Source organism: Carcharodon carcharias, chromosome 15 (genome assembly GCF_017639515.1).
Source record: "Carcharodon carcharias isolate sCarCar2 chromosome 15, sCarCar2.pri, whole genome shotgun sequence".
Lineage (NCBI taxonomy): Eukaryota > Metazoa > Chordata > Chondrichthyes > Lamniformes > Lamnidae > Carcharodon > Carcharodon carcharias.
This window is the reverse complement of record NC_054481.1, coordinates 63,482,838-63,508,772: the sequence shown is the minus strand read 5'-3', so window position 1 is coordinate 63,508,772 and position 25,935 is coordinate 63,482,838. Positions and strand designations below refer to the sequence as shown.

Here is a 25,935-nt window from a genome sequence, read left to right as displayed (position 1 = left end):
TGCCTGTCTCTTTATGGGGTGTGTGGAACATTCCTTGTTCCAGTCTTATTCAGGCCCACTCCTACTGTTCTTTTCTCAGTACATCGATCACTGTTTTGGTGCCACTTCATGCTCTTGTCTGGACCTGGAAAAATTTTGCTTCCAATTTCCACCCCTCCACCACTTTCATATGGTCCATCTCCAACAATTCCCTTCCCTTCCTTGACCTCTCTGTCTCAATTTCTAGTGATAGACTGTCCGCCAATATTCATTACAAGCCCACTGGCTCCCACAGCTACCTCAGCTACAGCTCCTCACACCCCGCTTCCTGTAAGGACTCCATCCCATTCTCTCAGTTCCTTCACCTCCATCGCATCTGTTCCGATGATGTCACTTTCCAAAACAGTTCCTCTGACATGTCTTCCTTCTTCCTTAACCAAGGTTTTCCACCCACGGTGATTGACAGGGCCCTCAACAATATCCGACCCATCTCCCACGCCTCTGTCCTCACACCTTCCTCTCCCTCCCAGAACCATGATAGGGTCCCCCGTGTCCTCACTTTTCACCCCACCAGCCTCCACATTCAAAGGATCATCCTCTGCCATTTCCGCCAACTCCAGCATGATGCCACCACCAAACACATCTTCCCTTCAACCCCCCAGCGGCATTCTGCAGGGATCGTTCCCTCTGGGACACCCTGGTCCACTCCTCCATCACCCCCTACACCTCAACCCCCTCCCACGGCATCTCCCCACGCAAACGCAGAAGGTGCAACACCTGCCCCTTTACTTCCTCCCTCCTCACCGTCCAAGGGCCCAAACACTCCTTTCAGGTGAAGCAGCGCTTCACTTGTACCTCTGTCAATTTGGTTTATGCATTAGCTGCTCCCACTGCAGTCTCCTCTACATTGGAGAGACCAAACGCAGACTGGGTGACCGCTTTGCGGAACACCTTCAGTCTGTCCGTAAGCATGACCCAGACCTCCCTGTCGCTCGCGATTTCAACACACCACCCTGCTCTCCTGCCCACATGTCCGTACTTGGCCTACTACAATGTTCCAGTGAAGCTCAACATAAACTGGAGGAACAGCACCTCATTTTCCGATTAGGCACTTTACAGCTTTCCGGACTTAACTTTGAGTTCAACAACTTGAGGCCATGAACTCTCTCCTCTACCCCCACCCCTTTTTGATCCCCCCTTTCTTCTTATTCATTTTTATTTTTAATTTTTTGTTTATTTATTTTCCCCCACTTATTTTCATTAACATTATTTATTTCCATTTTTATTCGTTGTTATATCCCCAGCTTTCAGCCTTTTCGATCTTTTTCCCCACTATTTTCCCTTCCCCCCACCTCACCCCTACTAGGGCCATCTGTCACTTTCCAGAGTGCTTACCCTGGTCCTGCCATTATCACATTCTGCTTTCCACTCTTAATGTCACCATTAGCACCTCCTTTAGCCAGAACCACCACTATTAACCCTTTGACCTTTTGTTTACGACATCTTTCACAATCTCTCCTTTGCCTCCACCTATCGCTGGCCTTCTATCCAGCTTCACCTGTCTCCCCACCACCTCCCCACCGGCTTAAACAGTATATATTTCACCACATTTCTACTCCCCTTTAGCTCTGAAGAAGAGTCATATGGGCTTGAAACGTTAACTCTGTATTCCTCTCCACAGATGCTGTCAGACCTGCTGAGTTTTTCCAGCATTTTTTGTTTTTGTTTCAGATTTCCAGAATCTGCAGAATTTTGCCTTTAACTTAGTGTTCCGATCATGGCTTTAGTTGCCTTGGGATCAACAAGAAATATCAGCTCCACTTTCTGGTCCTAATTACTCCACTTATTCCCATTGAAAATGTGTATGTCTTTCTTAAAAGAGGTTAATATTGGTCTGGCCTATGAAGCCCCATGGTGAAATATCCTGCCAACAGTGACTGTTGGATTCAGGCATGAAGAATAGAAGGAATTTGATCCTTTGGCATCTTGCACAATGAGAATGAATGGGAAGGGGCTTTATTCACTGGAATTCTGGATGATAGGAGTGAATGGGCAGGGATTTGGTCCATTGGAATTCTATGCAATGGATGTGAATTGGTAAGGCTTTGATCCAGTGAGATTCTGGGAACGAATTGGAAGAGTTTGGTTTGTTGAGATTCTATACAATGGTATTTTGACTGTTTTTGATTCTATACAATGAACAAGCAGGGGTTTAGTTGATAATGGATTGGATGAATCCATGTAAAGTTACAAAGCCTGATCCAGTCCTTGCCTGATGTCCACAAACTTTCCAGTAGGAGTAAGACTATAAGACATTGGAGCAGAAGTAGCCCATTTGGCCCTTCAAGTCTGCTCCACCATTCAATGAGATCATGGCTGATCTGATAATCCTCAACTCCACTTTTCTCTATAACCTTTGATTCCCTTAATAATTAAAAATCTGTCTATCTCAACCTTGAACATACTTAACGACTCAGCCTCTATAGCCCTCTGTGGTTAATCCACAGGTTAACTACCCTCTAAGAGAAGAAATTCCTCCTCATCTCTGTTTTAAATGGGTGATCCCTTACTCTGAGATTATGCCCTCTGGTCCTAGACTCTCCCACGAGGGAAAACAATCTCTCAGCATCTACCCTGTCAAGCCCCCTAAGAATCTTATATGTTTCAATAAGGTCATCTCTCAATCTTCTAAATTCCAATGAGTACAGGCCCAACCTACTCAACCTCTCCTCATAAGAAAATCCCTCCATACCTGGGATCAACCTGGTGAACCTTCTCTGGGCTGCCTCCAAAGCCAGTACATCGTTCCTTAGATAAGGGACCAAAACTGTTCACAGTATTCTAGGTGTGGTCTAACTAATGCCTTGTATAGTTTTAGCAAGACTTCCCTATTTTTATTTCATTCCCTTTGAAATAAAGGCCAACATTCCATTTGCCTTCCCTATTACCTGCTGGATTTGTTTGTTAGCTTTTTGGATTTATGCACGAGCACCCCTAAATCCCTCTGTGACGTAGCTTTCTGCAGTCTTTCTCCATTTAAAAAATATTCAGCTCCTCTATTCTTCCTGCCAAAGTACATAACCTCACATTTTCCCACATTATATTCCATCTGAAAAGTTTTTGCCCACTCACTTAACCTGTCTATATCCCTCTGTATCATCACCACTTGCCTTGCCACCTATTTTTGTGTCATCCACAAACTTGGCGATAGTACATTCATTTCCCTCATCTAAGTCATTAATATATATTGTAAATAATTGTGGCCCCAGCACTGATCCCTGTGGCACTCCACTAGTTACAGGCTGTCATCCTGAAAATGCCCCCCTTATCCCAACTCCCTGTCTTCTATTAGTTAGCCAATCTCTTTCCATGCTAATATACTACCCCTAACACCATGGGCTCTTATCTTATTAAGTAGCCTTATGTGCAGTACCTTATTGAACACCTTTTGGCAATCAAAATATATTACATCTATTACTTCCCCTTTATCTATACCGCTTGTTAACTCCTTGAAGAACTCTAATAAATTTGTCAGGCATGATTTCCCCTTCATGCAGCCATGCTGACTCTGCTTAATTATATTATGCATTTCTAAATGCTCTGCTATTGCATCCTTTGTAATAGACACTAACATTTTCCCAATGACAGATGTTAAGCTAACTGGCTTATAGTTACTTGTTTTTTGTCTCCCTTTTTGAATAAGGGTGTTACACTGGCAGTTCTCCACTACTCTGGGGCTTTTCTGGAATCTAAGATTCTTGAAAGATTACTACCAGTGCACCCACTATTTCTGCAGCTACTTCCTTTAATATCCTAGGATGCAACCCATCAGGTCCAGGGGACTTATTGGCCTTTAACCCCATTAGTTTCCCAAGTACTTTTTCTCTTGTGATAGTTATTGTATTTATTTCCTCCCACCACCTTTGCTCCTTGATTATTTAATATTTTTGGAATGCTATTAGTGTCTTCTACCGTGAAGATTGATGCAAAGTATTTATTCAACTCCTCTGCCATTTCCTGGTTCCCCAATATTATTTCCCCAGCCTCATTCTCTAAGGGGCCTATGTTCACTTTGGCCTCTCTCTTCCTTTTTATATATTTAAAGAAGCTCTTACTGTCCATTTTTATATTACTTGCTACTTTAACCTCAAAGTTTATTTTCTTCCTCTTTATTATTTTTTTGGGTCATCTTCTGTTGGTTTTAAAAGCTTTCCCAATCCTCTGGCTTACCACTATTCTATTAATCTATTAAACATTGTGGAGAGTTATAGGATTAACAGTCAAACTTCCTTGTATCATGGAACAATAGACTTTCCAATGTAAACAGGATGGCTCTGAAGTGTCATGGAGGGGAAAGCATGGCCTTGTCTTCTGTTCTGTTAAATGCTTGTATAAAGAAACACATGACAGTAATGACATCAGCCATGAGTAAATTGAAGTGTAACTTTAGGGGCTAGGGTAATAAACATGGTAGAGGTAGAGGTATGGAAAGATAACAGTTGATAAAGCCAGTTTTTCAAAGGACTTAAGAACAGTTGCATCAGGAAGTCTTGTTTCAGGGAAATAGGTTTGGAGTAAACAATTGCAACTGTTTACATGAACAGCATGTCTTTAAAGGATTTGGGAATAGGTACATTCTGAGGTGTTATCTATATCATGTACCTTTAATGTAGGCATAATGTGCTGTATTAAAGAGCATGATTTTCAATAATTCTTCAGAGGGCTCAAAGATAGAACTTGAGTTGATGATTCAAACCGATCATTAATCAAGTCCGATCTATATACAACATTACAGAGTGTTTTGAGATCGCTCAAAAGTATTCTTGTGAACTATAGGAGGAAGGAAGTTGACTGTTAACAGATTTTTTTTCTCACTTTTTAACCCAGGGATCCTGAGCCATGAGGTCTGCTAATTCGGCACAGGAATTCCAAAAATGAGCCTGAGACATTGCTGTTCTGTACATCTGAGTCTCTAACTGAGGAGTGCTATTTTCACAGAATCACAGAATCTTGTATTTGACATTCAACTACAATAAGCACCCTTAACACAGAAAATTATCCCGAGGCACTTCACAGGAGTGTAACCAGGCAAATTTGGATGCTGAACTAATTAAGAGATTAAGAAGTCTAAAAGTCTGGTCAGATAAACCAAGGAATTAGGTTTTAAGAAGTACTTAAAGGAGAAGGAGGTAGAAAGGTTTATGGAGGGAATTCCAGAGCTTAGAGCTTGAAAACAGCTGTCAAGGGGTTGGGCAAAGGATATGGAGGATGCACAAGAGATCTGAGCTGGAGGAATGCAGAAATCTTGGAGGCTGTAGGCCTGGAGGAGATTACAGATATAGGGAGGATGAGGCTGTGGACGGGTTTAAACTCCCGTATGACACACTATATGGAAAGTTATCTAAGGCAACAGCTCAACTCTGTCACATTCCTCATGTTGATGCTTTTCAATATCACCGCTATTTTACTTTTGTTTGATTGTGTTGACTGAAAGGACCACTTGAGACAGTTGACTGAGGATGTGGTGCAATATAATATTGCAAACATTAGTTAATTCATTCATTCATGAAATAAGATTACTCCCAGTCATTTTCAGTTATTAGTCTATTGGAACCATTACAGTGTGATCAGTTACTATTTACACGGACATACCAGAAATGGGTAACTTCATCAAGCTCCTCTGAAATTAATCTCTGTATTAAGCTCTATAATCTACATCTCCTCCCCTGCCATATCTTATCAACTCAGGGTGTTTCTACAACATTGTGCACAAGTGAGATCTGATCACTTTTCTTACAACCTTCGCAACAATTCGTGTGTGGAGAACATCTTTTGTGTAACAAACTATTGCACATAATGAGAGAAGGACTTTGAGCAGGAAAGGGCCAAGGAAAAGAATGGGAGAAGGTTAAGGGGAGAGAAGGTTTGACCAGATTTAGAGAGAGAGAATGTGTTGTGTGCGCGTGCGTGTGTGTGAGCATATGTGTCTGTGTGTGGTGTGTGTGTGTGTGTGTGTGTGCATGTGCACGCATGTGTGTGAGCGTACGTGTGGTGTGTGGTGCGTGTGTGGTGTGCGTGCGTGTGTGTGAGCTTATGTGTTGTGTGTTTGGGTGTGTGTGGTGTGTGAGGTGTGAGTGTTTGTGATGTGCGCATGTATGTGTGAGTGTATGTGTGGCATTAGTGTGGTGTGTATATGCGGTGTGTGTGGGTGCGGGGGGTGTGTGTGTGTGGGTGCGGTGTGGTTATGGTGTGTGTGTGGTGTGTGCGCGTGTGCGTGAGTGTATTTGTGGTGTGTGTGTCTGTGTGGGCTATGTGGTTGTGGTGTGTCTGGGTGTGGGTGTATGTGTGTGGTGTGTTTGCAAGTGTGTGTGTGTGTGTGTATGTGTGTGTGTGGGCGCATGTATATGGTGTGTGTGTGTGTGTATGGGCGTATGTGTGTGGTGTGTGTGTGTGTGTGTGGGCTATGTGGTTGTGTGTGTGTGTGGGCATATGTGTGTGTGTGGCCAAATGTGAATGGTGTGTATGTGAGTGTGTGTGTGTGTGTGTGTGGGGGGGCGTATGTGTGTGGTGTGTGTGTGGTGTGTATGGGCGTGTGTGTGTGTGTGCTTGTGGAGTGTGTGTGTATTTGGTTTGTATGTGTGGGTTGTGTGTGTGTGGTGTGTGTGTGGCATGTGCGCGTGTGGCGCACGCGTGTGTGTGTGTGTATGTGTGTGTGAAGATGTGGTGTCTGTGTATAGTCGTGTGGTGTATGTGTGTGGCGCGGTCTGTATGTGGTGTGTGTGTGTGTGTGGTGTGTCTGTGTGTGTGTGGTGTATGGTGTATGGTGTGTGGTGTGTGCAGTGTGCATGTGGTGTGTGTGTGGTGTGTCTGTGTGTGTGTCTGGTGTGTGGTGTGTGGCATGTGCGTGTGGTTTGTGTCTGTGTGTGTGTGATGCCTGTGAGGGTGTGTGCATATGGGCATGTGATGTATGTATGTGGTGTGTCTGTGTGTGTGTGTAGTGGGTGTGTGGTGTGTGCTGTGTGTTGTGCATGGGTGTATGGTGTGTGCATGCATGGTGTAAGTGTGTGTGTGTGTGTGATGTCTGTGAGGATGTGGTGTGTGCGTATGGGCGTGTGGTGTGTGCTTATGGTGTGTTCAATGCGTGTGTGTGTGTGTAATATCTGTGAAGATGTGGTGTGTGTGTATGGTGTGTGGTATATGTGTTGTTGTGTTCAGTGTGTGTGTGGCGTGTTTGTTGTGTGTGGGGGTGTGGTGTGTATGTAGATATATGATGTGTATGTTTGTGTGTGTGTGTGGTGTGTGTGTGTCTGTGTGTGGTGTGTGTGTGTGTGTGCGCATGTGTGTGGTGTGTGCATGCACGGTGTGTGTGTGTGTGTGTGTGTGTGTGTGTGAGAGATGTCTGTGAGGATGCGATGTGTGCGTATGGGCATGCGGTGTGTGTGTATGGTGTGTTCGGTGTGTGTGTGTGTTTATGATGTGTGTCGGTGTGCATGCGTGTGTGGCGTGTGTGTGTCTGTGGATGTGTGGCATGTGTGTGTCTGTGTGTGTGTGTGTGGCTTGTGTGTGTCTGTGTGGCGTGTGTGTCTGTGTGTGGTGTGTATGTGGCATGTGTGTGTCTGTGTGTATGTGTGTGTGTCTAGTGTGTGTGAGGGTATGGTGTATGTGTATGGGCGTGTGGTGTGTGTGCGGTGTGTTTGGTGTGTGTGTGTGCGTGCGTGTGTGTGTTTGTGCATGTGGTTGTGGTGTGTGTGTATGGTGTATGTGGTTTGTATGTGTGTGTATGGGGGTGTGTGTGGTTGTGTGCTCGTGTGGTGTGGTGTGTGTGTGCGTGTGTGTCTGTGTGTCTGTGGCATCTGTGGGTGTGTGTGGTTTATGTGTGTGTTTGTGTTTGTGTATGTGTGGTGTATATATGTGTGTGTGAGTATGTGTGAGAGCGCGCGCGCATGTGTGTGTTGATGTGTGGGTGTGTACGCATGAAAAGGACACAGAAGTTACTAGGTTGTACATCAGGAATGAACTGGCAGGTAATACACTACCATGCTAACATTGTACCCACCGAATAGGATATGTGAACTGTGATAGAACCAGTGTACATGACAGGAGGTGAGGGAAATGCCAGGTGATCTTACCTTTGAGGTACATTGAATATCACAACTGCCACAACTAAGATCAGTGTAGGGATGAGGCCACAGAGAAATGGGAGCCACGGTATCTGTTCAAGGTCTGTCTTGCACGCTGCTATAGAATGCAGAAAAAAACTAGCTTATTACATTAAAAGTGGTAGTTTTCAATTTTAATCGTGGTTTCAGTTTTAGAAGAGATTTCTCTCTTGAAGGCTCAGACCCAGGTTCCAGTCTGCCCTAATGTTATACAAGCAGCTGCTCTGATGCTTGTACAAGAACAAGGTAACTCCAGGTGCTGGAAAACTGAAATAAAAGCAGAAAATGTTGGAAATATTCAGCAGGTCTGGCAACACCTGTGGAGAGAGAAATAGAGTGAACATTTCAGATCAGTAGCCTGCTTTTATCAGACCTGGGAGATATAACAATTTTTAGGCAAGGCAGGGAAAGAGTGGCTAAGACTAAAGAACAAACTGGCAGATCTGACACATGGTGGAAGGCAGGATAGATAAAATGACAAAAGGGATTGTTAGGTCTTATATGTTCAGTAAGTCTCATAAAGGTGTTCTGAGTCTTGTATGGTTGAACATTAACTGTTTATCGGTAACACATAAGTATGTACGTATGGTACAATGTAGAGCCCAAGCTATCAGCTAATTCCATGCTTGCTGCTACACAAGTCCACAGTTAGACTTGTACCAAAATTGGGAGAGCTGATTCACAGGTATCAAACAACAGTCTGACATAATCAAACTCGCCATGTTATAACTTTCAGGTAAAGTCCCAGACTCCAAAACCATCCCTGGACAGACCCAACAGAGATGGTGGCACAGCGCTATACAGTCAGGAGGGAGTTGTCCTGGGAGTCTTCAAGACTGACTCCAGACCCCATGAAGTCTCATGCCATCAGCTGAAGCATGGTCTAGGAAACCTCTTGCTGATTATCACGTCCCGCCCTCCCTTCCTCAAATGATGAATCAGTGCTCCTCCATATTGAACACCACTTGGAAAAGCGCTAAGGGTAGCAAGGCATTGAAGGTACTCTCGGTGGGGAACTTCAATGTCTGTCACCAAGTGTGGCTTGGTAGTACCAATTCTGAGTGAGCTGGCCAAGTCCTCAAGGAATTATCTGCCTGATTGGTTAGAAATCCAACAAGAGGGAAGAACCTACTTGACCTGATCCTCACCAATCCACTTGTTCCAGATGCATCTGTCCATGACAGGATTGGTAGGAGTAACCACTGCACAGTCCTTTTGGAGACAAGTTCCGTCTTCACATTAGAGGACACTGTCTATCATGTTGTGCACCATTGTGCTAAATGGGATAGATTTAGATCAGATCTACTAGCTCAAAACTGGGCATCCATGAAGCACTTTGGGACATCAGCAGCAGCAGAATCATATTCAGAATCTGTAACCTCATGGCCCAGCATATCCCTCACTTTACCATGGTCATCAAGCCAGGGGATCAGCCCTGGTTCAACAAGGAATGTAGGAGAGCATGCCAGGAACAGACATACCTAAAAATAGTGGTGGAAATTAAACAACTCACTGGAAGAGGAGGCTCCACAAATATCCCCATCCTCAGTGATGGAGGAGCCCAGCACATCAGTGCAAAAGATAAGGCTGAAGCATTCGCAACAATATTCAGCCAGTCTTCAGCCAGAAGTGCCAAGTGGATGATTCATCTCGGCCTCCTCCAGAGGTCCCCAGCTTCACAGATGCCAGTCTTCAGACAATTCAATTCACTCCATGTGATATCAAGAAATTGCTGATAGCTCTGGATACTACAAAGTCTATGGGCCCTGACAATATTATGGCAATAGTACTGAAGACTTGTTCTCCAGAACTTGCCGCGCCCTTATCCAAGCTGTCCCAGTACAGCTACAACACTGGCATCTACCCAGCTTTGTGGAATATTGCCCAGGTATGTCCTGTACACAAAAAGCAGGACAAATCCAACCCGACCAGTTACCACCCCATCAGTCTACTCTCGATCATCAGTAAAGTGATGGAAGGGGTCATCAACAGTACTATCAAGCAATGCTTGCTTAGCAATAGCCTGCTCACTGATGCTCACTTTGGGTTCCAAAAGGGTCACTCAGCTTCTGACCTCATTATAGCCTTGGTTCAAACATGGATAAAAGGGCTGAACTTCTGAGCTGAGGTGAGAGTGACTTCCCTTGACATCAAGGCAGCATTTGACCAAGTGTGGCATCAAGGAGCCCTAGCAAAACTGGAGTCAATGAGAATCAGGGGGAAAACTCTCCGCTGGTTGAAGTCATACCTAGCACAAAGAAAGATGGTTGTGGTTTTTGGAGGTCAATCATCTCAGTTCCAGGACATCACTGCAGGGTTTCCTCAGGGTAGTGTCCTAGGCCCAAACATCTTCAGCTGCTTCACTAATGACCTTCCTTCCACCATAAGGTCAGAAGTGAGGATGTTTGCTAATGATTGCACAATGTTCAGCACCATTTGCGACTCCTCAGATACTGAAGCAGTCCATGTCCAAATGCAGCAAGACCTGGACAATATCCAGGCTTGGGCTGGCAAGTGGTAAGTAACATTCATGTCACACAAGTGCTAGGCAATGACCATTTCCAACAAGAGAGAATCCAACCATCGCTCCTTGAAATTCGATGGCATTACCATCACTGAATCCCCCACTATCAACATCCTGGGGGTTACCATTGACCAGAAACTGAACTGGACTAGCCATATAAATACTGTGGCTACAAGAACAGGTCAGAGGCTAGGAATCCTGTAGGCAAGTAACTCACCTCCTGACTCATCAAAGCCTGTCCACCATTTACAAGGCACAAGTCAGGAGTGTGATGGAATACTCTCCACTTGCTTGGATGAGTGCAGCTCCCACAACACTGAAGAAGCTCGACAGCATCCAGGACAAAGCAGCTGCTTGATTGGCACTGATTGGCACCACATCCATAAACATTCACTCCCTCCACCACTGATGCACAGTAGCAGCAGAGTGTGCCATCTACAAGGTGCACTGCAGGAACTCACCAAGGCTCCTTAAGCAGCGCCTTCCAAACCCACGACCACTACTATCTAGGAGGACAAGGGCAGCAGATAGATGGGAACACCACCACCTGGAAGTTCCCCTCCAAGCCGCTCACCATCCTGACTTGGAAATATATCGCCGTTCTTTCACTGTCCCTGGGTCAAAATCCTGGAACTCCCTTCCTAACAGCAATGTGGGTGTACCTACACCACATGGACTGCAGTGGTTCAAGAAGGCAGCTCACCATCACCTTTTCAAGGGCAGATTGGGAGGGGCATGCCCACATCCCATAAATGAATAAGAAAAACCTCATGAGCACAGGACCACATGCATGCTAAACAGTAGAAGCAGCATGTGATAAACAGAGCTAAGTGATTCCAACACCAACAGATTTGGACAATTAAGCAAGTAACTGGAGGAAGGGACTCCACAAATATCCTCATCCTTAATCGTGGGGGAACCTAGCACATCAATGCAAAAGGCAAGGCTGAAGCATTTGCAACCATCTTCAGCCACAAGTACCAAGATGATCCATCTTGGCCTCATGCAGAGGTCCCCAACATCACAGATGCTAGCCTTCAGCCAATCCGATTCACTCAGGTGAAATGAAAAAAATGGCTGAGTGCAGGCACAGCAAAGGTCTCAATATCTTCCTGGTATTAGTACTGAAGGCGCATGCTCCAGAAATAACCATACCCCTGGCCAAGCAATTCCAGTAGAACTGGAACACTGCCATCTACCTGATAATGTGGAAAATTGCCTGTGTGGCTGATAGCCACAAAAAGCTGGGACAATTTTGATCTGACCTATTACCACCCCATCAGCCTACTCTCAATCATCAGCAAAGTGATGGAATATGTCATCAACAGTGCTATCAAGTGACACTTACTCACCAATAATCTGCTCGCCTGTACACATTTTGCCCATGTGGCCTACACCCCACGAATGAAGAAATAAAAAGTTGTTGTACATTGCGGGAAGGTATCAGATAGGCAGAAAAGTGAAAAATGGGTCAGATTTTACTGACCCCTGGGCAACAAAGCTGAGAGGCGGTGGAGGGGTAAAATACCAGGAAACCCTGTCAGGCTGACTCCCTGATGCAGTCATGCTGCTGAAGTTTCCCAGTTTCCATCTGCTTGGCTGCCCTGTGACCAGAGGAGGGCAGCCAGTTTGAATAATTAAATGCTCGATTAAGGGGGTTTTCCCGGGTCGCTGACAGCGGCCCTCCCTGCCGCCTGTGGAGACAACCAACTGCGTGGAGGCAGCCTCTCAGTGGCTTCCCAGGTATGGGGCTGGCCATCAGAGCCAGAAGCTCCATGGCCCAAGGAGGGGGGGGGTCAAGACTAGCAAAGTTAGCCACCACAGCTTCGACACCGCCACTGGTGGGGCTTCTCCTCCAATCACGGGGGCCGACCTGATTGGCCCCAGCGAAAAAAAAAATCTCTTCCACCCCTGTGAGCTTCATCTTCCTTATTTTCCACCTCCCCTGCCAGTCAATCATCAATTGGATGCTCCCAACAATATTGCTTTCTTGCTTCAGACCGCCCTCCTGTCCACACTTTATTTCCTGCTGGCGGAACTTTGTTGCTGCAAAGTTTTGCACATGGAGTTCAATCCAGAGCAGCTGAGGTAATGCATTAGGGGGGTCAAACAATGCAAGGGAGCACACAATAACTGGTGGGATTCTGAGAAATGTAGAGGAACATGCAGAGACAGTTTGGGGCGCGGGTAGAAAAAGTGATCGAGGAGGAGTGCAGGGCACTTGACTGAGGCATAGAGTATAAGAGCAGGGAATATACAGAACACTAGTTAGATCACAGCCAGAGTACTGTGTATCATTCTGGGCACCGCATTACCAGAAGGATGTGGTTGCACTACAGAGGGTGCAGAAGAAATTTACGAGGATGTTGCTGGGAAAGGAGAATTTTAGCTATGAGGAAAGATTGGGTTGGCTGTGGTCATTTTCTTGGAAACAGAGGAGGCTGAGGGGAAATTTGATTGGGTGGATCAAATTAGGAGGAGCCTCGATAGAGTGAATAGGAAGGGCCTATTTCCCTGAGCAGAAAGATATAGGTTTAAAGTAATTCACAGGAGGATTAGAGAGGAGTTGAGGAGTACTTTTTTCATCCAGAGAGTGGTGGAGGCCTGAAACTCACTGCGTGAAAGGGTAGTAGAGGCAGAAAACCCACTGCATTTAAAAATACTTGTTTTTTTTCATTCTTTCATGGGATATGGGTGTCACTTGCAAGGCCAGCATTTGTTGCCCTTCCCTAATTGCCCTTGAACTGAATGGCTTGCTAGGCCATTTCAGAGGGCAAATAAGGGTCAACCACATTGCCATGGGTCTGGTGTCATATGTAGGCCAGGCCAGGTAAGGACGGTAGATTTCCTTCCCTAAAGGACACTAGTGAACCAGATGGGTTTTTACAACAATCGATAGTTTCATGGTCACCATTGACTAGTTTTCAATTCCAGGTATTATTAATTGAATTTAAATTCCACCAGCTGCCATTTGAGTCCATGACCCAGAGCATAAGCCTGGGCGTCTGCTAGTCCGGTGACAATACCATTGCACCATCACCTCCCCAATGTGCACTGGAAATGCCGCAAGCTACAGGCCTACAGACCATGATCTGGAAAGTGGGATTAGGCTGGATAACTCTTTTTCGGCTAACACAGTCACAATGAGCCAAACTGTCTCCTGTGCAGTAAATTTTTCTACATTTCTTGATTCTATATAAATTCAAGGAGAGTACCTCATCTCTTGGTTAGGTACTTTACAGCATTCCAGACTCAACACTGAGTTTAACAATTTCAGATCGTAATCTCTACCCCCATTGTCTCATTAACACTTGCTTTTGTATTGTGCATCATGCCTTTTGCTATCTCATCCCACCTGCCCTCCACCCTATCACAGACCTTCCCTTTTGTTCTTTCATCTCTTTCCCATCTTCCCTGCTTTGCTTAAAATAATTACATCGCAAAGTATTCCCAATTCTGATGAAAGTTCATCAACCTGAAACATAACCCTGTTTCCCTCTCCACAGATGCGGCCAGACACGCTAAGTATTTCCAGATTTTCTGATGCTCTGATGCTTGGCCTGAGTAATAGAAATAAAGCAAAGCAAAACATCCACTGTCCCAGCCTTTGATCATTATTCAGGCACCCACAGATATGGGTGGGGATGGGGTATGTGGCACAAAAATAGGATTGGACGGCTGTGAGGCCCACCATAGTCAAAAAGTTAGTGGACATTCCACCGTTTAGGTTTACACATGAAAAATGTTCACTTGGGCGAGTGACTGGCAATCGTGTCAGCGCCTTTAGGAGGTGTCTCAGCACCTGGCTAAGAATGGAAGGTAGATCCAGGGTCCACGTACATGACTCAGACAAGGAGGCCTTTGTGATCTCTGAACCTGTTGCCCCTGTCGATACTCACTGCCAACATTTAGAGAATAGTCATTTGGTCAAGGGCTGGAGGAGTCAGTGGAGCTGAGTCTCAGGAGGAATCGGCAATTCTGGGAAGCAGAGGAGAACTAGGGGATGAGGGGGGAGCAAAACTAACCAGCTCCAGTAGAAAGTGACTGACATCTTCAGGGACTGAGATGAGTTTAATACAACAGGAAATAGAATTCTATCGATCACGACAGAATTAGCATCATATCAAAGTGTTAGTGATGTTGGTGAGCGGCACACAGTGGGACTCTTCCTCACCCTGCCCATCTCCTCACCGATCTCCTCTAATCCTTTCTCCCTATTCCTCATCCTCCCCTCCCAACCCTTTCCCTCTCAGTCGTCTCCCCCTCCTCCCATCTCATCTCCTTATCCTTTCAATTCCTCCTCTGTTCTCTGCCTCAGTCCTCTCTTTCTCAACCTCTGTGCCCTCCCAACTCCTCCCCACTCCTCCCCTCTGCTCCTTACCCCTTCTCCCATCTGATCCTCCTCCCTCTCTCCTCCCACCCGTGTCTGCTCTTCCTCAGCTGTCCCCTTGACCTCAGTCCTCTCCCCTCCTCCCTAGATCACCCCGATCTCCTCCCGAGTATTCTGCTAACATGGGGTTCAGAACTGAGGGAACTTAACGTTCTCCAATTCTGCCCAGGTGTGTAAATGGAGACCCACTGAACAAAGAAATCCACTGAGCCTGCCCATGGTTTTGAGTGGGTCACTAACCTGTTCTCCAGTTCACTGTGGGGCTCCAGTCACTCCAGGTCCCTGTGTAATCAGAACCTTCTGCAGGGCAACTGCGAATCTGCGCTAAATGCTCTGTGTCCGAGGTCAACTCCGAGGCCACCAATGGGAAAGTTCTCTGGTTATTTCTTATATGCTTGACAATCTGGTGCTGCAAATGAAAAGAAGTAATTTCATTCATTGTTGAAAATATAAACCTTTTGCCTCGGACTGAATCAGCTGCTTCGTGAGGACAGACTGTGGTCATCACAGCGCGCTCGTGAAAATTCATCATTCATCAAGGGTCAGAAGTGTTTAATGTTCCACTCCAGAAATTTAGCCAGGCTGGCACCTCAGTGCAGAAAAGGTGGCACTTCTGTGTCGGAGGGTCAGTACTGAGGGAGCACTGCACTGTTACAGGGTCAGTACTGAGGGAGCACTGCACTGTTGGAGGGTCAGTACTGAGGGAGCACTGCACTGTTAGAGGGTCAGTACTGAGGGAGCACTGCACTGTTGGAGGGTCAGTACTGAGGGAGCACTGCACTGTTAGAGGGTCAGTACTAAGGGAGCACTGCACTGTTGGAGGGTCAGTACTGAGGGAGCACTGCACTGTTGGAGGGTCAGTACTGAGGGAGCACTGCGCTGTTGGAGGGTCAGTACTGAGCGAGCATTGCACTGTTAGAGGGTCAGTACTAAGGGAGCACTGCACTGTTAGAGGGTCAGTACTGAGGGCGAACTGCACTGTTGGAGGGTCAGTACTGAGGGAGCATTGCACTATTAGAGGGTCAGTACTGAGGGAGCACTGCACTGTTAGAGGGTCAGTACTGAGGGCGAACTGCGCTGTTGGAGGGTCAGTACTGAGGCATCATTGCACTATTAGAGAGTCAGTAATGAGGGAGCACTGCACTGTTAGAGGGTCAGTACTGAGGGCGAACTGCACTGTTGGAGGGTCAGTACTGAGGGATCATTGCACTATTAGAGGGTCAGTAATGAGGGAGCACTGCACTGTTGGAGGGTCAGTACTGAGGGAGCACTGTACTGTTACAGGGTCAGTACTGAGGGAGCACTGCGCTGTTGGAGGGTCAGTACTGAGGGAGCACTGCACTGTTAGAGGGTCAGTACTGAGGGAGCACTGCGCTGTTGGAGGGTCAGTACTGAGGGAGCACTGCGCTGTTGGAGGGTCAGTACTGAGGGAGCACTGCACTGTTAGAGGGTCAGTACTGAGGGCGAACTGCACTGTTGGAGGGTCAGTACTGAGGGAGCATTGCACTATTAGAGGGTCAGTAATGAGGGAGCACTGCACTGTTGAAGGGTCAGTACTGATGGGAGCAATGCCTTGTTGGATGCTCAGTACTGAGGACACATTGCACTCTTGGAGGGTCAATACTAAGGGAGCACTGCACTGTTGGAGGGTCTGTAGTGAGGAATCACTGCAGTGTTGGAGGGTCAGTACTGAGGGAGCACTGCACTGTCACGTCAGTACTGAGGGAGCTCTGCAGTGTTGGAGGATCAGTACTCAGGGAGGTCTGCAGTGTTGGACGGACAGTACTGTGGGAGCTGTGCACTGCTGAAGGGTCAGTACTGAGGGAGCACTGCACTGTTGGAGGGTCAGTACTGAGGGAGCATTGCACTATTAGAGGGTCAGTCCTGAGGGAGCTCTGCGCTGGTAGGTCAATACTGAGGGGAGTCTGCAATGTTTGGGGATCAGTACTGAGGGAGCACTGCACTGTTGGAGGGTCAGTACTGAGGGAACTCTCCACTGTGGGAGGGGCAGTACTGAGGAAGGTCTGCATTGTTGGAGGGTCAGTACTGAGGGATCTCTGCACAGTAGGAGGGGTAGTACTGAGGGAGCTCTGCACTGTCAGGTCAGTACTGAGGGAATGCTGCAGTGTTGGAGGGTCAGCACTGTAGAAGCTCTGCATAGTTGGAGCCTTCTGGTGGACATTCTGGTGCTGCAAATGAAAAGAAATAATTTCATTCATTATTGAAAATATAAACCCTTTGCCTCGGGACAGAATCAGCTGCTTTGTGAGGACAGACTGTGGTCATTACAGCCCGCTCATGAAAATTCATCACTGAATGAGTCAAGGGTCAGAAGGTTGTGTTTAATGTTCAAATTTAGCCAGGCTGGCACCTCAGTACAGAAAAGGTGGCACTTCTGTGTCGGAAGGTCAGTACTGAAGGAGCACTGCACTGTTGGAGGGTGATAACTGAGGGAGCACTGCACTGTTGGAGAGTCAGTACTGAGGGAGCACTGCACTGTTCGAGGGTCAGTACTGAGGGAGCACCGCACTGTTGGAGGGTCAGTACTGAGGGAGCACTGCACTGTTGGAGAATCAGTACTGAGGGAGCACTGCACTGTTGGAGAATCAGTACTGAGGGAGCACTGCACTGTTGGAGGGTCAGTACTCAGGGAGCACTGCACTGCTAGAGAGTCAGTAATGAGGGAGCATTGCATTGTTGGAGAATTAGTACTGAGGGAGCACTGCACTGTTGGATGGTCAATACTGAGGGAGCACTGCTGTGTTGGAGGGTCAGTCTGAGAGAGCACTGTGCAGTTGAAGTGTCAGTACTGATGAGGACTGCACTGTTGGAGGGTCAGTACTGAGGGAGCACTGAAATTTTGAAGGGTCAATACTTAGGGAGCAATGCCTTGTTGGATGGTCAGTAGTGAGGGCACACTGCACTGTGGGAGGGTCAGTAGTGAGGAAGCACTGCACTGTTGTAGGGTCAGTACTGAGGGAGCACTGCACTGTCACGTCAGTACTGAGGGAGTTCTGCACAGTTGGAGGGGTAGTACTGAGGGAGCTCTGCGCAGTCAGGTCAATACTGAGGGAGGTCTGCAGTGTTGGAGGGACAGTACTGTTGGAGCTGTGCACTGTTGGAGGGTAACTACTGAGGGAGCACCGCGCTGATGGAGGGTCAGTACTGAGGGAGCACTGCACTGTTGGAGGGTCACTACTGAGGGAGCACTGCACTGTTGGTTGGTCAGTTCTGAGGGAGGGAGCACTGCACTGTTGGAGGGTCAGTACTGAGGGAGCACTGCACTGTTGGAGGGCAGTACTGAGGGAGCACTGCACTGTTGGAGGGCAGTACTGAGGGAGCACTGCACTGTTGGATGGTCAGTTCTGAGGGAGCACTGCACTGTTGGAGGGTCAGTACTGAGGGAGCACTGCACTGTTGGAGGGCAGTACTGAGGGAGCACTGCACTGTTGGACGGTTGGTACTCAGGGAGATCCGCACTGTTGGAGAGTCAGTACTGAGGGAGCACTGCACTGTTAGAGGGTCAGTACTAAGGGAGCACTGCGCTGTTAGAGGGTCAGTACTGAGGGCGAACTGCACTGTTGGAGGGTCAGTACTGAGGGAGCATTGCACTATTAGAGGGTCAGTCCTGAGGGAGCTCTGCGCTGGCAGGTCAATACTGAGGGGAGTCTGCAATGTTTGGGGATCAGTACTGAGGGAGCACTGCACTGTTGGAGGGTCAGTACTGAGGGAACTCTCCACTGTGGGAGGGGCAGTACTGAGGAAGGTCTGCATTGTTGGAGGGTCAGTACTGAGGGAGCTCTGCACAGTAGGAGGGGTAGTACTGAGGGAGCTCTGCACTGTCAGGTCAGTACTGAGGGAATGCTGCAGTGTTGGAGGGTCAGCACTGTAGAAGCTCTGCATAGTTGGAGCCTTCTGGTGGACATTCTGGTGCTGCAAATGAAAAGAAATAATTTCATTCATTATTGAAAATATAAACTCTTTGCCTCGGGACAGAATCAGCTGCTTTGTGAGGACAGACTGTGGTCATTACAGCCCGTTCATGAAAATTCATCATTGAATGAGTCAAGGGTCAGAAGGTCATGTTTAATGTTCCACTCCAGAAACTTAGCCAGGCTGGCACCTCAGTACAGAAAAGGTGGCACTTTTGTGTCGGAGCGTCAGTACTGAGGGAGCACTGCACTGTTCGAGGGTCAGTACTGAGGGAGCACTGCACTGTTCGAGGGTCAGTACTGAGGGAGCACTGCACTGTTGGAGGGTCAGTACTGAGGGAGCAATGCACTGTTGGAGAATCAGAACTGAGGGAGCATTGCACTGTTGGAGGGTCAGTACTCAGGGAGCACTGCACTGTTGGAGAGTCAGTAATGAGGGAGCATTGCACTGTTGGAAGGTCAGTACGCAGGAAGATCTGCACTGTTGAAGGGTCAGTACTGAGGGAGAACTGACTTGTTGGATGGTCAGTACTGAGGGAGCTCTGGACTGTCACGTCGGTACTGAGGATGCTCTGCACTGTTGAAGGGTCAGTACTGATGGGAGCAATGCCTTGTTGGAAGCTCAGTACTGAGGACACATTGCACTCTTGGAGGGTCAATACTAAGGGAGCACTGCACTGTTGGAGGGTCAGTACTGAGGGAGCACTGCACTGTTAGAGGGTCAGTACTGAGGACACATGCACTCTTGGAGGGTCAATACTAAGGGAGCACTGCACTGTTGGAGGGTCAGTAGTGAGGAAGCACTGCACTGTTGGAGGGTCAGTAGTGAGGAAGCACTGCACTGTTGGAGGGTCAGTAGTGAGGATGCACTGCACTGCTGGAGGGACAGTTTTGAGGGAACACTGCCCTGTTGGAGGGTCAGTAGTGAGGGAGCACTTCACTGTTAGAGGGTCGGTACTGAGGGAGCACGGCACTGTTGGAGGGTCAGTACTGAGGGAGCACTGCACTGTTAGAGGGTCAGTACTGAGGACACATGCACTCTTGGAGGGTCAATACTAAGGGAGCACTGCACTGTTGGAGGGTCAGTAGTGAGGAAGCACTGCACTGTTGGAGGGTCAGTAGTGAGGAAGCACTGCACTGTTGGAGGGTCAGTAGTGAGGATGCACTGCACTGCTGGAGGGACAGTTTTGAGGGAACACTGCCCTGTTGGAGGGTCAGTAGTGAGGGAGCACTTCACTGTTAGAGGGTCGGTACTGAGGGAGCACGGCACTGTTGTAGGGTCAGTACTGAGGGAGCATTGCACTGTCACGTCAGTACTGAGGGAGTTCTGCACTGTTGGAGGGGTAGTACTGAGGGAGCTCTGCACTGTCAGGTCAATACTGAGGGAGGTCAGCAGTGTTGGAGGGACAGTACTGTTGGAGCTGTGCACTGTTGGAGGGTGACTACTGAGGGAGCACCGCGCTGTTGGAGCGTCAGTACTGAGGGAGCACTGCACTGTTGGAGGGTCAGTACTGAGAGAGCACTGCACTGTTCAAAGGTCAGTACTGAGGGAGCACTGCACTGTTGGTGTGTCAGTACTGAGGGAGCACTGCACTGTTGGAGGGTAGTACTGAGGGAGCACTGCACTGTTGGAGAGTGAGTATTGAGGGAGCACTGCACTGTGAGAGGGTCAGTACTGAGGGAGCACTGCACTGTTGAAGGGTCTTTACTGAGCGAGCAATGCCTTATTGGATGGACAGTACTGAGGGAGCTCTTGACTGTTGGTGTGTCAGTGCTGAGGGAGCATTGCGTTGTTGGATGGTCAGTTGTGAGGGAGCACTGCAGTGTCACGTCAGTACTAAGGGAGCACTGCACTGTTAGAGAGTCAGTACTGTGGGAGCACTGCACTGGAGTGTCAGTACTGAGAGAGCACTGCAGTGTTGGAGCGTCAGTACTGAGGGAGCACTGCACCGTTGGAGGGCAAGTACTGAGGGAGTACTGCACTGTTGAAGGGTCAGTACTAAGGGAGCACTGCACTGCCTGAGTGTCAGTTCTGAGGGAAAACAGCACTGTTGGAGGGTCAGTACTGAGGGACAACAGTACATTGAGGGGTCAGTACTGAGGGAGCACTGCACTGTTGGAGGATCAGCACTGAGGGAGGTCTGCACTGTTGAAAGGTCAGTACTGAGGGAGTAATGCCTTGTTGAATGGTCAGTAGTGAGGGCACACTGCACTGTTGGAGGTTCAGTACTAAGGGAGCACTGCACTGCTGGAGGGTCAGTACTGAGGGAACACAGCACTGTTGGAGGCTCAGTATTGAGGGAGCACAGCACTGTTGGAGGGTCAGTACTGAGGGAGCACTGCACTGTAGAGTGGTCAGCCCTGAGGGAGCTCTGCACTGTTGGAGGATCAGCATTGAGGGAGCATTGCACTGTTAGAGGGTCAGTACTGTGGGAGAACTGCACTGGAGTGTCAGTACTGAGAGAGTACTGCAGTGTTGGAGGGTCAGTACTGAGGGAGCAGTGCACTGTTGGAGGGTCAGTAGTGAGGGAGTACTGCACTGTTGGAGGGTCAGTACTGAGGGAGCACTGCACTGTTGGAGGGTCAGTACTGAGGGAGCACTGCAACATTGGAGGGTCAGTACTGATGGAGCACTGCACTGTTGGAGGGTCAGTACTGAGGGAGCACTGCATTGTTGGAGGTTCAGTACTGAGGGAGCACTGCACTGTTGGAGGGTCAGTACTGAGGGAGCACTGCACTGTTGGAGGGTCAGTAATGAGAAAGCACTGCACTGTTGGAGGATCAGTACTGAGGGAGCACTGCACTGTTGGAAAGTCAGTACTGAGGGAGCACTGCACTGTTGGAGGATCAATACTGAGGGAGCACTGCTGTGTTGGAGGGTCAGTCTGAGGGAGCACAGTGCAGTTGGAGTGTCAGTACTGAGTGACGACTGCATTGTTGGAGGGTCAGTACTGCGGGGGCACTGCAGTTTTGGAGGGTCAATACTGAGGGAGCACTGCACTTTTGGAGGGTCAGTACTGAGGGAGCACTGCACTGTTGGAGAGTGAGTATTGAGGGAACACTGCAGTGTGGGAGGGTCAGTACTGAGGGAGCACTGCACTGTGGGAGGGTCAGTACTGAGGGAGCACTGCACTGTTGAAGGGTCTTTACTGAGGGAGCAATGCCTTATTGGATGGACAGTACTGAGGGAGCTCTAGACTGTTGCAGTGTCAGTGCTGAGGGAGCATTGCCTTGTTGGATGGTCAGTTGTGAGGGAGCACTGCACTGTTAGAGAGTCAGTACTGTGGGAGCACTGCACTGGAGTGTCAGTACTGAGAGAGCACTGCATTGTTGGAGGGTCAGTACTGAGGTAGCACTGTACTGTTGGAGGGTAAGTACTGAGGGAGCACTGCACTGTTGGTGTGTCAGTACTGAGGGAGCACTGCACTTTTGGAGGGTCAGTACTGAAGGAGCACTGCACTGTTGGAGAGTGAGTATTGAGGGAGCACTGCACTGTGGGAGGGTCAGTACTGAGGGAGCACTGCACTGTGGGAGGGTCAGTACTGAGGGAGCACTGCACTGTTGAAGGGTCTTTACTGAGGGAGCAATGCCTTATTGGATGGACAGTACTGAGGGAGCTCTAGACTGTTGCAGTGTCAGTGCTGAGGGAGCATTGCCTTGTTGGATGGTCAGTTGTGAGGGAGCACTGCACTGTCACGTCAGTACTAAGGGAGCACTGCACTGTTAGAGAGTCAGTACTGTGGGAGCACTGCACTGGAGTGTCAGTACTGAGAGAGCACTGCATTGTTGGAGGGTCAGTATTGAGAGAGTATTGCACCGTTGGAGGGTCAGCCCTGAGGGAGCACTGCACTGTTGGAGGAACAGCACTGAGGGAGGTCTGCACTGTTAGAGGGTCAGTACTGTGGGAGCAATGCACTGGAGTGTCAGTACTGAGAGAGTACTGCAGTGTTGGAGGGTCAGTACTGACGGAGCAGTGCACTGTTGGAGGATCAGTAGTGAGGGAGTACTGCACTGTTGGAGGGTCAGTACTGAGGGAGCACTGCACTGTTGGAGGGTCAGTACTGAGGGAACATTGCACTGTTGGAGGGTGAGTACTGAGGGAGCACTGCACTGTTAGAGCGTCAGTACTGTGGGAGCACTGCACTGTTACAGCGTCAGTACTGAGGGAGCACTGCACTGTTGGAGGTTCAGTACTGAGAGAGCACTGCACTGTTAGAGCGTCAGTCGTGAGGAAGCACTGCACTGTTGGAGTGTCAGTACTGAGGGAATACTGCACTGTCATGTCAGTACTGAGGGAGCACTGCACTATTGGAGGGTCAGTAATGAGGGAGCAATGCCTTGTTGGATGGTCAGTAGTGAAGGCACACTGCACTGTGGGAGGGTCAGTAGCGAGGAAGCACTGCACTGTTGGAGTGTCAGTACTGAGAGAGCTCTGCACTGTCAGGTCCGTAATCAGGGAGTACTGCAGTGTTGAAGGTTCAGTACTGAGGGAGCACTGCACTGTTGGAGGGTCAGTACTGAGGGAACATTGCACTGTTGGAGGGTCAGTACTGAGGGAGCACTGCACTGTTAAAATGTCAGTACTGAGGGAGCACTGCACTGTTGGAGGGTCAGTACTGAGGGAGCACTGCAACATTGGAGGGTCAGTACTGATGGAGCACTGCACTGTTGGAGGGTCAGTACTGAGGGAGCACTGCATTGTTGGAGGGTCAGTATTGAGAGAGTAGTGCACCATTGAAGGGTCAGTACTGAGGGAGCACTGCACCGTTACAGGGTCAATACTGAGAGAGCACAGCGTTGTTGGAGGGTCAGTACTGAGGGAGCACTGCACTGTAGAGTGGTCAGCCCTGAGGGAGCTCTGCACTGTTGGAGGATCAGCATTGAGGGAGCATTGCACTGTTAGAGGGTCAGTACTGTGGGAGAACTGCACTGGAGTGTCAGTACTGAGACAGTACTGCAGTGTTGGAGGGTCAGTACTGAGGGAGCAGTGCACTGTTGGAGGGTCAGTAGTGAGGGAGTACTGCACTGTTGGAGGGTCAGTACTGAGGGAGCACTGCACTGTTGGAGGGTCAGTACTGAGGGAACATTGCACTGTTGGAGGGTCAGTACTGAGGGAGCACTGCACTGTTAAATTGTCAGTACTGAGGGAGCACTGCACTCTTGGAGTGTCAGTACTGAGGGAGCAATGCACTGTTGGAGGGTCAGTACTGAGGGAGCACTGCAACATTGGAGGGTCAGTATTGAGAGAGTACTGCACCGTTGGAGGTTCAGTACTGAGGGAGCACTGCACTGTTGGAGGGTCAGTACTGAGAAAGCACTGCACTGTTGGAGGATCAGTACTGAGGGAGCACTGCACTGTTGGAAAGTCAGTACTGAGGGAGCACTGCACTGTTGGAGGATCAATACTGAGGGAGCACTGCTGTGTTGGAGGGTCAGTCTGAGGGAGCACAGTGCTGTTGGAGGGTAAGTACTGAGGGAGCACTGCACTGTTGGTGTGTCAGTACTGAGGGAGCACTGCACTTTTGGAGGGTCAGTACTGAGGGAGCACTGCACTGTTGGAGAGTGAGTATTGAGGGAGCACTGCACTGTGGGAGGGTCAGTACTGAGGGAGCACTGCACTGTAGAGTGGTCAGCCCTGAGGGAGCTCTGCACTGTTGGAGGATCAGCATTGAGGGAGCATTGCACTGTTAGAGGGTCAGTACTGTGGGAGAACTGCACTGGAGTGTCAGTACTGAGAGAGTACTGCAGTGTTGGAGGGTCAGTACTGAGGGAGCAGTGCACTGTTGGAGGGTCAGTAGTGAGGGAGTACTGCACTGTTGGAGGGTCAGTACTGAGGGAGCACTGCACTGTTGGAGGGTCAGTACTGAGGGAACATTGCACTGTTGGAGGGTCAGTACTGAGGGAGCAGTGCACTGTAAAATTGTCAGTACTGAGGGAGCACTGCACTCTTGGAGTGTCAGTACTGAGGGAGCAATGCACTGTTGGAGGGTCAGTACTGACGGAGCAGTGCACTGTTGGAGGATCAGTAGTGAGGGAGTACTGCACTGTTGGAGGGTCAGTACTGAGGGAGCACTGCACTGTTGGAGGGACAGTACTGAGGGAACATTGCACTGTTGGAGGGTGAGTACTGAGGGAGCACTGCACTGTTAGAGCGTCAGTACTGTGGGAGCACTGCACTGTTACAGCGTCAGTACTGAGGGAGCACTGCACTGTTGGAGGTTCAGTACTGAGAGAGCACTGCACTGTTGGAGTGTCAGTACTGAGGGAATACTGCACTGTCATGTCAGTACTGAGGGAGCACTGCACTATTGGAGGGTCAGTAATGAGGGAGCAATGCCTTGTTGGATGGTCAGTAGTGAAGGCACACTGCACTGTGGGAGGGTCAGTAGCGAGGAAGCACTGCACTGTTGGAGTGTCAGTACTGAGAGAGCTCTGCACTGTCAGGTCCGTAATCAGGGAGTACTGCAGTGTTGAAGGTTCAGTACTGAGGGAGCACTGCACTGTTGGAGGGTCAGTACTGAGGGAACATTGCACTGTTGGAGGGTCAGTACTGAGGGAGCACTGCACTGTTAAAATGTCAGTACTGAGGGAGCACTGCACTGTTGGAGGGTCAGTACTGAGGGAGCACTGCAACATTGGAGGGTCAGTACTGAGGGAGCACTGCACTGTTGGAGGGTCAGTACTGAGGGAGCACTGCATTGTTGGAGGGTCAGTATTGAGAGAGTAGTGCACCATTGAAGGGTCAGTACTGAGGGAGCACTGCACCGTTACAGGGTCAATACTGAGAGAGCACTGCGTTGTTGGAGGGTCAGTACTGAGGGAGCACTGCACTGTAGAGTGGTCAGCCCTGAGGGAGCTCTGCACTGTTGGAGGATCAGCATTGAGGGAGCATTGCACTGTTAGAGGGTCAGTACTGTGGGAGAACTGCACTGGAGTGTCAGTACTGAGACA

The 25,935-nt window shown here is 48.8% G+C and overlaps 1 protein-coding gene across 5 annotated transcripts in view; it reads right to left on the bottom strand.

Moving 5' to 3' along the window:
* LOC121287884 (interleukin-21 receptor-like) overlaps positions 1–25,935 on the bottom strand; it is a 115,435-nt gene that overhangs the window by 45,411 nt on the left and 44,089 nt on the right. For all 5 annotated transcript variants that reach the window (XM_041205890.1, XM_041205893.1, XM_041205889.1 and 2 more), the window contains 2 exons: positions 15,293–15,461; positions 8,109–8,217 (listed from right to left, as the gene is read on the bottom strand). In XM_041205890.1, coding sequence (XP_041061824.1) covers positions 8,109–8,217; positions 15,293–15,461 — 278 coding nt within the window. The remainder of the gene's footprint in view (positions 1–8,108; positions 8,218–15,292; positions 15,462–25,935) is intronic.